Source organism: Harpegnathos saltator, unplaced genomic scaffold, assembly GCF_003227715.2.
Source record: "Harpegnathos saltator strain DR-91 unplaced genomic scaffold, Hsal_v8.6 scaffold117, whole genome shotgun sequence".
NCBI classification, from domain to species: Eukaryota; Metazoa; Arthropoda; class Insecta; order Hymenoptera; family Formicidae; genus Harpegnathos; species Harpegnathos saltator.
Genome location: NW_020229892.1, coordinates 504,345 through 516,549, shown reverse-complemented (window position 1 = coordinate 516,549; position 12,205 = coordinate 504,345). Strand labels below are relative to the sequence as shown.

Here is a 12,205-nt window from a genome sequence, read left to right as displayed (position 1 = left end):
CCTGAGAACATGAACCAATGAAAAGATGTCTATGGGTTGTCCAGACTCTGTATTCTAGGGTCTCTAGGCTCGGCTAAAAGCGGCCCATGACACCTCTCCTTCTTCTCTCTGAAGGCCTATCTACAATGACTGCAAGAATAAGGTTGTAAGCGTAAGCAGTAAAGCGTGGTCTACAATGTAGACCGTAAGCAGTAAGAAGAAAGCGTGAACACTAAGAAATAGACCAACCACAGTTGATTATTTTTGTCATAATCGACTGTGATTGGTTTATTTCTTACCGCTTACGCTTACTTCTTACTGCTTACTGCCATTGTAGACCACGCTTAAGAAATGGACCAACCATAATCGATTATTCTTATAATAATAACGTAAATCGGACATACGGACATAAATTGGACGTGAAACGTACATCCATTGGATGTCCGGTGCTGTCTGGGTACAGACATGGACATGGAAGAGGAAGGAGATGGAGAGGATGAAATTTATGATGCAAATACGGATACCAAACCAAATAAAGTAACGTTTACTATCATCTTGCGTTTTATTGATATTGTTCATGCTATTTGTTAACATAATTTCTTATTTTTCAGGCATAAATAATAAATCACATATAAATGTATAACGGAATCGTAACTATCGTAATGCAGCTTAATTCTCTTAATTAAGTTCGTATTGTTTTAAAAACACAAACATGTTTATTTATCTCTACCTTTTTCGGATTTCCCCCGGAGTGTAAGACTTACATCGGATGATTCTTGTCTGTTCTGTGTTCCTTCATTTCCATTTAATGCTGGAATATTCATTTCATCTGAGTCTGTATTATTATAATATATCCCATCGTGTATATTTCATTTCTCGCCTTTCGTTGTGAGTCACTGCGCAGGCGTGCTCCGCAGGCGGAGCAGTGACTCTCATCTTCTCGGGATGCGTTCCAAAAGTTGCAAAAAAACGCATTATTACATCCGCGCACATTGAGTCGCGTTTCGATATTCTCTGTCAGTACTGCGAATTTATGTTGCGTATATCCAGACAGCACAAAATATTTATAAAATATTTAAAAAATATTTGAATATCTTAAAAATATTTTTAATAAATATTTTGTAAATATTAAAATGTCCGAGCATGTCAAGTACGAAAAAGATTATAATAAAGATATGAAAAGAATTTAAAAATATTTATGGTAAAAAATAAGAAAATGTTACCTGGGTGCTTTCACTTTCGTATCTTCCGCACACTAACACAGTGGGTGCAACCGAGTGACGTTTTCGAACGCATCCTTGAAAATAGAGGTCGAGGTCAAAGTTAAGGTCATCATAAGGTAGCTCACTTAAATTTCTACACCTTTTAATCAGATCATTTTTCTCGAAACTTCAATACTAAAGAGTTATTAGGGTGTCCGTTACTTTTGAGACACGTGGTATATTTAAATATACACTACGAGAGGAATATGCTACGAAAGGAGCGGGAGGTGTTCCTTACAGATAGGAAGACAACTGGAGACTGACTAACGGTTTCGTGAGAAGTTTAGAGCAAAACTAATATCAAAAAAAGGATGGGGTAATAAAAACAGATATGATCATAAAGCAATATTTGAAAAGGGATAGGAATGTTCGAGATATAGATAAACAGACTAGGGCTGGAAAGATACGGAGATACGTTAGGAATGTAGCAGCGCGCGCTGAGACGTTATGGGAGGAGCATCAAGCCGTTCAAGGCTAGAACAGTGCTGCGAGATTGGGAGAATTTTCCACGCTACAGCGCTTGCCTGAAGTAACGTAGGAGCTACATATATGTCAAAATCCACTGACGGTTTAAAGCGCATGACAGAGGATCCATGGAGGATCCTTTCTATTCTCCCTACAATTCCTTCATATTTTCTTTCAGACGAGGGATCTTACGCCCGTATTAGACTATAGATTGAAAATTACAAATGGATCAATTTAAATAACCAAGATTTAGATTACCTGATTTATTCGATTGCAATTTTCAATCCATAGTATCATACGGGCGTTAACATACCTTTAAATTAACACGGTACTGAGACTCCCATAGCGTTTACTCAATGCGCATGCCCGGAAATTCTCCCGATCTCGCAGCAGTGGGCTAGAACGCTACTCAACTCAGGGCATCGACTGAGGAATTGTTGCCGGCGCGCGGCGTGAGAAAAGACAACATACCGATGCTCGTTGAATCGTGTCATTTGATTCATGTAGACATCATTTAACGTATCAAATGACGCGAGCAAGAAACGGCAAGAAACGGCAAGAAACGTGTAAAGAAAACTTCAATCACATACGTGTCAAAATAACATACTTGAATTTGCATCCTATCGCGATTATACCTAGGAATCAATTCTATGCCAAGTATTGTTGGTGACCATTGACAACCAATGATCCTCCTTTCGCAATTATACGATAGAGAACTTTGAGTTTTTTCTATTGTTAATACACCACTGATTACGCAACAATTTCTTCATGATACATAGTAAAAATGTTTGGCAAATTGTATCATTAGGATACAATTTGCAAATGAACTATGAACGATACAGAGAAATACCGACTGAAAATATTAACACTCAGTCTAATTCATCAAAGTTTATGGTTAACTTAAACAAAATTGGTATTTTTAGTCAAAATTTCTTAATCGTTCTCTCTCTTTCTCATTTCGCCAGAAAATTAGTTCATTCAACCAAACATTTTTCTTCGTGTAGACTTGAATAAAACGATAGCACGCAATGAGTTTCTACGCGAATTCTATCATATTCTAACAATTAAATATTCTCCTAACGATAGAGTACAATAGAGTACGATGAAAAAAGCTCATCGTACTCTATCTTTACGCGATATCATTTCTTTCGGATCCGATGCAGCGAAACGATAATTGCGATAGAAAACAATGAGAATCTCTGTAGATCTCATCGCTCTCTGTCGCTTTTTCTTTTTCGATGTTTTCCTTGATCAACTCTTGATCATTGAACTTTACAGTTCAATATGAACTATCTGTAGTACCTCATAAAATAATCTCGTAATTGTAATTGCGAATATTTAGCGGCCATATCGGCGCGAGCTTAGACTTAGACGCGATGCGGCGGTGCGACGAGGAACGGCGAGGTAAGGACGTGAGCATCGGCGCGTTATCCTTCCTCTCGCCGCGCGCCGACAACAGTTCCTTGATCGACTGGGCAGCGTTCTAGTTTTGAGCTCCTCCCATAACGTCTCGGCGCGCGCTCATTCCCCAGATTTCCATCATTAATAACTCGATAATTATTGCGAATCTCACAAAACGGTATGGGACTTTTATATTTGTCTTAACCCGCTCTATGTCTCCACGAGATGCAACATTAGTTATAAGACACCCTGTATATCCGAACTGCCGCTACATTCGTCGTAGAATTAGTTCAGCTTCCATTAAATTTAAGCTTTCTATTTCTGTTGTAAAATATTTCTTATCCGTACTATCTTAATCATACCTTTCAATTTTAATTGCTATTGTTGGCGGAACAGGTCATTTTATCCTTAAGCATTATTCATGCGCGGAAGAATAAAAGTCTATTACAAATGGGTTATTAAATTTTATTGATGACATTTGCTGCGAAGATGCTAACAGTAAATTATGACCCAAATCTTATGTGACGTTACTGAATAAATATACATATCGTCGAGTAAGTATATAGTCTCGTTTACGTGTATATAAAAACATAATATTTACAGAGACACACGGATAGAGTTCGAGAACTGATGCCTTAACGTTGAAATTTCCGCGACAATAAAAACCGGCAATCATTACGTAATGGTAATCGTTTATTATTTATCATTATCATTATTATTAATATTAATATTATTATTAGTAAGCGCGATTTATAATTGCGGCGCGCACGAATCACGTCATACCGCAATTTTCAATTATGTCTCTCGGTTCCTGTGTCACTTTTCCCTCTTTAACATCTCTGGTTCATCCCCTTCCCACATCGATCACTATATCGCGTCTGTTCCACGCCACATTTTTTCCCATCCCACACGGCTCACTAATAATATCTATTTTTCAAAAAATATAAATATCAAGCACGTAAGCGACCACCATCGAGATCTCTCTTACTCTCGTAATTTTTATAATCAATCCCATCTCTACAAGCCATAATTCTCGCTGGCTCTTAAAATTAGTGACTATATATATATTTTTTAAACCGCAATCATATCTACCTTTCTCCCTCTCCTTCTCTCTCTTTCTCTTTCTCTCTCTCTCTTTCGCTCTTTCCCTTCCTCTCCCTCTCTCTCTTTCTCTCATTCACTTCTCAAACGTTGTCACCGTGGACTTACCGCGACTTGCACTCCGCTTCGAGAATCGTACTTCCTTTTCTCTTTTAATCCCCTTTCTCTCTCTCTCTCTCTCTCTCTCTCTCTCTCTCCTTCCCTCCCTTATGGCGCGTATCTCACGTTCGATATTGTCAAAACTGTCGGACCGTTTCCCGTTTCTATTCGCGCATAGATTATCTATCTTGGATAGATTTACTACAATAGACGGGAATGCAGAGCAGTGAGCCCTTTTTTCTCTCTTTTTCTCTGTCCCTCTCTTTCAATCTCTCCCGCATACTCACCATATACACATACACGCACACACACGTATTCCTTTTCTCTGGATTACTACACAACAATCGACGGAGTTTAAATCTCTCAAGTTCCTCGGTTATACGTGACGTTAAATAGCAAAACATATCAACGGGACACGATAAAGCGAAGCCGACCGACATCCCGAGCAAGTCGAAAACACACATACACATCGCGCGCGCGTTTCCGTGATTACTGCCGGAGAAACATTGGAATTCGATATGTCGTATCGTAACAATTGTGTCGTTAATAATCGTTCCTACACACGCACTTTTTACGCTCGTCCGTGCCGAGAAGAAGACGTGTACAAAATGATTGGAGGAAACGATCTCACGAGCATGTCGCGATCGATAACGTCGACGACTCGTCGTCGCCATGGACAAGAGACTCCCGAAAGATCGGCGAAAAAACAATCATACGAAGGATACCGATCGTCGCGTATAAAGAATCTACTTCAAGTCCACCTACTCCCCAGCTTCTTTTGTCATCGTGTTTCCGCGGCGACGTCGTGACCGAGAAGAGCGAAGAAATCGCGCTTTGTGTCGCAGAATCCGCGAGATCCGCTCCAACAAGATAAGTAGCCGATGCCAATGCCGCGCGCGAGAAGATTTATGGCACAAGAAATTAAGTGGTCTTCAGTAAATTACATCCGCATCATATATGCAAACACTCACACGCACACACGCATACACGCATATAGATCGCCGCCCGCTAGATCGCTTGGCCCGGTGGATTTCGCGGAGAGAAATCGGGACTACACGCCTCGTTCGATGAGAACCGCGCTTCGAGACACGACCAACAGCGACGAGGAGAATCGGGCAGAATGTCGACTTGTCGAGCGTCCTCGCACGACTGATGTCCCCTTTCCTCCGCCGATGTTCTCACATTCCTCCGAACGACATATAAACTCTCGTCCGTGCACGTCGTACACCGGACTCTGCTTCGCGACTTCTGAGGAAAGCGGAATATGGTTCGAAATGAAGAAAAAAGATCAATGACAATTCGTCGCAATTGAAGCAGGGCTTTATTCGAAGAAACGTAGCTCCAGGAAGCATTCTGTCGATAAAACTCGTAATCTCAACGCCGTCCATCTTCCACCTTCCTCTTACAAGACAAACCGAGAGAGCGCGATTTCAAAGGCGCGCCCGAGGAGAGCGTTGGATATGCGCTCTTGGTGTTTCTCGTTATTTCTCCTCATCTTCCCGCTTCTTTTTCTCTTTCTTTTTCCGCGAGGCAACGATACTTATATATGCGAACATTCGCTTTCTGTACACGATGATAACTACTTAAACCGCCGACGAAAAACACATCGTTCTCGGTAAGACAGCCTGCGTATCGTTTTCTCCTCTTGACGCAGACTGACGCCGTACCTTGCGAGGAAATTGATAGACTGCAAGGTTGGTCTTGTATCCCACTTCGCTACAGTTGCAACAAACGTACTTATTTACAAAATGAATTCTCGCTTGTGCCCGTCGCCACCCCGTCGCGCGAAGGTTCATCTCTCGCAAAGAGAAGACGCGGTGGCGCGCTGTGACGTGAGAAATCATTAATTCAACTCCGTTCGTTCGTTCGAGCCGCGGCGAGTATGAGTGTATCTTACCACGATGCGTATCTCAATCAATAAAAAGTAACAAGTGAGTATCAAAAACAACGTTCCCCCGGTAAAAAAGAAGATATCAAAAAAAAGAAAGCTTTTCCTTCTTCGACGATACGCGCATGGGGCGCGGAAAATAGCACGCGCAACGCGCTGGATAAATAAAAAAAAGAAAAAGAAAATAACAGATTTGGAGGCTGGCGATTTGCGCGTGCGGGACACGTCTAAAAAAATTAATGGTCCCTCACCATTCACATGTTACGTTATGCTTTTTAAAAAGTTTCAATCTTCCTAGAATAATCGTTAATAATTTAGATACCTAGCCTACTAAGGATGGAAAAAGATCTCTGTGCGGATCGCATTATACATATATGTACGCACACGCACACATTCATACTCAGAATACGCACACACATAAACACATGCTCTCTCTTTCTTTCTCGCTCACAAAATGAAGTTAGGAAAAATCAACATACGCGCGTATCTCAGTCGCAACGGCCACGCTCGCAACACAATTACAAGGCGGTTACATGTCAAGAGTTAGTCCGCAAAAATGGGGGAAGGGCGTATTGGGAATATTGACGACAAACCATTCCTACGGTTACAGATACCGGCAATCTTTATGACACAGTGATTGATGCTGACGATCGATGAGAAAAAAAGAAAATGAAAATAAAATAGGGAAAAACGTTAGAAAAAGAAACAAAATATCCTCTTTCCTTGGTAACAACGCCTGCCACCTGCCCGTCTCCTTCTCTCCCTCTCCCATCCCCCGCTTTCATCGTAACCCTTGGAGATCGGCGCGCGATCATTTCAGAAAGAATGGGGATCGCGCGCCGATGCGCCAGCATATGCACCTCTTCTTTACATACAGGGGTCAGCACCGATCAATTGTCTTTATAAAATTGACTAAGAACGCAACGTTCGCATTAATTTAATATGGGCCTGTATTAAAATAGTAACTATATGAACAACAGAGGGCACGGTAGCGGTAATGTTAAGTGTGTGAACCACTTGTTGTAAAACTATATGACGAGCGGTATGTCCTTCTTGTTCGGTAGATTCACCTTCTTCCCTTGCCAGAGGCTGTTGTGTATCGTAAAGGCATCTATGGTCACAGTCAGATGCTTCGTGTGCACTTGCGAAAAGCATTTTCCGCTGGAGTTGTATCTGAAACAATAAACGGGCGGCCATTGGTAACTAGAGCGCGATATATGTGTGAGTGTATGTAATATATTTGTATAATTATATATATAAATATATAAATAAAAATATATTTTTTCTCTATATACAACTCTATGTAACTATTACATAGTATTTCATACAATTATATAAAAGCAGAACATTACACAAAACACGGTTGATTGGTTCCACAATTGTCCATTAGAGTTCCATAAATAAATCGTGGTAATGAATAAAATAAAGATATACAATATCTGTAATTGAAATGAAACTCTCTCACATACACAGGGAGGTCAATCCTCTGTCGGAGAGGCGCTTCCGTGGAATAAGGTACTTACTTGAAAAACTTGTCGAACATATTATCGATGACTTGTTTGGGTCCAGTACCGTACAGCTTGGCTACTTCCTCCCTTTCAGGGCAGTACGAATAGAGAGCGCGGAATTGGCAGCCGGCATCCCGAAACAAGATGAGAAAGTGCTTGCTCTCGGACCTCCCGATCTCCTCCAGGACTCTCGACTTGGCCTCCTTGTTCACCGTGCCGGGGAAGACACAGTATTCCACGGCGTTCAGCATAATGTTGCGATTCGACTTCGCTATCGGCAGTTTATACAGTCGCGGGCCTACGAAATAAATGTCCAGTTAATTTCAGCTCTCTCCTCACTTCGAGCCTGCCCTTGATTTTGAAATCAAGGCCGAACAGATCTTCTGGAATCTTCTCTCGTGAAACGACACTTTCGCTACTTAACACGTTGGCTGCCAATGGAGGCCACCAATAATTAATGCTATAATATAATTGCATGTCATAGCCGATAAAGCGCTAATGAAAACAAGCTAACAAACATAAACGTATAAAAGTTAATTGTATTTAGTTTCCATATCTTTGGTGGCTCAACTTTGACGAGCATCGAAATAACTAATAAGAAATAGCGCGGTGGTAATCTCACTTACCGTTGTAATCCATCATCGAGCTGGGCGTGCTGCTAATGTCGCTGCTACCATCGTCGTATACTCTCTTCTTGGACGTCATCAAGGCAGGTGGTAACGAGCCAGGACCCGAGGGTGACGTCAAGTGCCTCATGCTGCCTATACCCGGACTGGCAGCTCGTCTCGGCGGTGTCGATCTGCCCAGGCCGCTGTCCGAATCTATATGCCGACACACCATAGCGTCTTGATCACTACTCACCCCTGCGAACGCACGCTTCGTATATAGAGGTAAAAATCGCAACGAACGTACGCGCGCAAGTTCCGCGCGAAAACAATCATCAGACACTCTCGCCCGATTTTCCACATCTGTTTTCTTTCCTTTTTTACCTCTCTTCCTTTTGCCACCCAAGCTCAAAACAAATCGGAGAATACTGAGTACCTTCCAGGTTTGTCGTTAATAGTTAGCCACCACGTTCGGAAATACGAGATGGATTAGTCACGTGTTACAGGTATTACGAGGGAGACCGCGAACGCCCGTCTTTGTAATTCGCGTCTCTTCGCGCGAAAGGAACAATTACATTGTCCTTGCTATTGCTATTGAATAGTCATTAAACAATAATCAAGTATGTTTCATCGACAATGAGATCGAGAAAGTTTGCATCTATCAGCTTGCCGAACTGCTGACTGCGCTAGGATGATTCTCTAACGTGTACAATGATAGTCTAACTAGTAACCGACGAAATTTTTAATTAACGCTAATACGACAACGCGCTAAGTCCTCGCTAATCGTCCGACATGCGAGCTCTGCGGCTATATGAACGAGCCGCTACGACGACGACAATGAAACGCTCGATCGCCGGAGAGACAAGGGACATATAGCAAGTTCATCCACATCGAGACACAGAGATAGGACGGAGTCTCGAGTGCATGGACATTTTGCTGTTGCGTATTTTTTTCGCAATGAATTTGCTATACTCGCCGTCCCACGATACCTGCAAAGAGAAACGGTGAGCGGAGGACAGAGCGGGATCGTACGGGTGTCCAAGGTGAGAGAAAGAGACAGAGGGACGGGAGAAGTAAAGGTAAAGGCACAACACGGGACACCTAGATTACGACTTATAAACGGGAGGGTTACACTTGAGAAACAGGAGGATACCACAGAACCACTGAGAGCAGAACGAATCTGAAAGAAACAGCGATCGAAACGATAACATCTCGGTACCCACAACCAGTGCCGTACAACAACAAGCTCAAAACAAGCCTCAACCGCGAGCCTTCTCTACGAGCAGCAGCACAAAATGAGAGTATGGTCCTAGGGAGAAATGACAATAACAATACAAAGTTCCGCCACGACGACAGCCGAGGGGGCTGGGCAAGAGCGGAGAAGCCATCGTTCGCAAATCATAAATACGCACGTGACCGACACATCGCTCGCGCCCGGGGAGATGTAAAAGCTCAAGAGAGAGGGACAGAGAAGGGAAGAGGGAGAGAGAAAACAAGATTATCCTCTGTCCGGAGGATGAGAGTGAGTGAGTGAGTGTGAGAGAGAGAGAGAGAGAGAGAGAGAGAGAGAGAGAGAGAGTGTGTGAGAGAGAGAGCGAGAGAGAGAGAGAGAGAGAGAGAGAGAAGCCACGTCGGTGGAACTTTGCTAATGTAGACAAAGAAAAGAAAAATGCGTGTGAGCGACGTGCGTATGAGAGAAGCTTTCTCTCATAAATAAATAAATATATATATATATATATATATACATATACACATATATAAGTACCGCTGCCACCTGTGCGCGTTCATCAGCCTGCCACCATGCCACTACGTATGTGTATGCGTGTAAGTGCGCGTATACGTGTGCTATACTGCCTACGAAAAATCGGGGGACGGTGATAATATACATTTAAATGTACGATATTTATATATCATATATGTACACGGGACACATATATATAAATATATATTGAAACTGTTGCACGAGATATAGAATGGGGGAGAGGATCGAACGTAATTTCCAAGTCACTGTGGTGCTTCTTACCGCACAAATTCATCAGGGAATTAGACTTTCTCCCCTTAAAGTTTTGGTAAGTCTGGTATTTAGGCCTGCCTCTAACCTGTTGCTGAGACTCCTGCGCATCTGCAATAACGCAACGTATGCCTCGTTACACTTAAAACGCCATGTACGAAAGGTGATTAAGTAAATTTAGGGGAGAGATGCTTTTCAATTGTACGCATCATCGAGAAGGGACCGAGGAACAGGACGATGGTGAAAGCGGAGGGAAGGCGTAGGAAAGAGTAGGAGGAGGCCGGAACACCGAGAGAATGTCTAACTACGAGCCATGTCCGGGCGGAGGGGATACATCGAGAACTGAAGTGGCCGGTGCAGTTTTTGGTGCAGAACAACGTTGCGTTCCAAACCGAAAGACGTCCACTACGAGGCGCTACTTAAGTTCAAAAATTAAGAAAAAAAAAATGCGCAAAAAAAGAGGGAGAAAAAACCGAAAGGAGAACACAGTCATACCCGTAAAGTGTCATGACCTCGCTCAGTCGCCCGTAGAGGGACAATTCAAAGGCTAATCAAATGTTTCAAACAACATCATAATACTCGGATAGAGATTAGCTTCTGCCCATACCAGTGTGATACATCCTGCAACGAGTCTACTTTCGTCAAGCCAAACGTTTAAGATAAGAAACGAACAGTCGTTCCAATACATAGCGCAAATGCGGCATGCCGCGTCTCTAGTTTTACGCAACATCGAACACCCACCTCTCGAGGTCTTGTAGGAGCCGCGTCGACCGAGCTGGTTCACGCTGCGACACGGCGAGGAGCCCCTACCGTCGTCGGGAGAATCTACGGAAGATACTAAAATACGGTGCCTCAATTACAATCGGTTACAATTCACTTCCGAGGACATTCTTATATTCTACGTATAAATATATATATTTATATAGGGAGAAAAAGAGATCGAGATATAAAATGCGGCCGCTAACATCGGTACATCGAGAAACAAGATACACGGCATGCCAAATTGAGGAACGTAAAGAAGTGCGTTGAAGTTCTCGCATACGAAATAAATCATAAGGGAGAGAAAAAAATGTTGAAAAATATAGACATCAAATATAGACATCGATTAAACACACGATCCTCGAAATAAGATGTTTCCGTGAGAAAAAATTTTTTCTTTAAAGTGAAAGAATCACGAGATTCAGCAACTCACTTGACTCGAATGGATATCAATTTTTCTTAAGTATAATTGATATTCCACGATTGCAATATTTGTTTCCGTATCTATATATTATAAATATTATAAATTACGTACTATATTTGCAAGATATAGTTATTTCTTCGTTCATCTCGCATAAAGAACTCGATCGGATTCGAATTCAACGCGCGGATACTTCCGAGTGTAAAATTTTAATAAAAGAGAAAGGAAAAAAAACGAAAAAAAAAATAAGAAAAACTATAACAGGTGTGTATTGTATCGTACATAAATGCAGTGAGAGAGTGTGTGTGGTGCGTACCCCTGAGACTGCCGCCCCGATAAAGAGGGCCAGAACGTCGGTCATCGAGATGGGCAGCAGTGAGACTATCCTGCGAACCTCGGTAGTAGTCTCGCCTCATCGTCGGAGAGGTCAGCGACGCTACAGTAAGTGTGTTAGTGCAAAACAATCGGCTCGGTATTTTCTGTGCTATTCTAGTTTGGCGTCTTTCGTCCTGGCGCGATTGCGAGCGCGATTGCGAGCCCGATCGCAATCTCGGTCGATCGGGATCGTGCGCAACTAAAAGATGATCTTTCGCACGATACGGTTCTCGACGCGACGTAGACTAAACTAGCATAGACGAGAAAATCTGGAGCTCGTGAACATGTGGTTGGGTGAGGACTCATCAACGAAATAAATTAAAACCAATTA

The 12,205-nt window shown here is 42.4% G+C and overlaps 1 protein-coding gene and 1 long non-coding RNA gene across 12 annotated transcripts in view; both read right to left on the bottom strand.

Moving 5' to 3' along the window:
• Positions 1-733: 733 nt before the first annotated feature.
• On the bottom strand, positions 734-1,916 carry LOC112589607 (uncharacterized). Its single transcript, XR_003113662.1, has 2 exons — positions 1,203-1,916; positions 734-1,002 (listed from the first exon to the last, which is right to left on the bottom strand). It is a non-coding gene; the product is annotated as an uncharacterized LOC112589607 (long non-coding RNA).
• Positions 1,917-3,556: 1,640 nt separating this feature from the next.
• Patronin (calmodulin-regulated spectrin-associated protein patronin) overlaps positions 3,557-12,205 on the bottom strand; it is a 62,058-nt gene continuing 53,409 nt past the window's right edge. For 6 of the 11 annotated variants that reach the window (XM_011153899.3, XM_019844954.2, XM_011153900.3 and 3 more), the window contains 6 exons: positions 11,816-11,935; positions 11,061-11,156; positions 10,332-10,430; positions 8,330-8,524; positions 7,719-8,001; positions 3,557-7,368 (listed from right to left, as the gene is read on the bottom strand). In XM_011153899.3, the coding sequence (XP_011152201.1) occupies positions 7,224-7,368; positions 7,719-8,001; positions 8,330-8,524; positions 10,332-10,430; positions 11,061-11,156; positions 11,816-11,935 (938 nt within the window). In that variant the 3' untranslated portion in view covers positions 3,557-7,223. The remainder of the gene's footprint in view (positions 7,369-7,718; positions 8,002-8,329; positions 8,525-10,331; positions 10,431-11,060; positions 11,157-11,815; positions 11,936-12,205) is intronic. The other 5 variants (XM_019844952.2, XM_019844953.2, XM_025303774.1 and 2 more) reach the window with 5 other exon arrangements.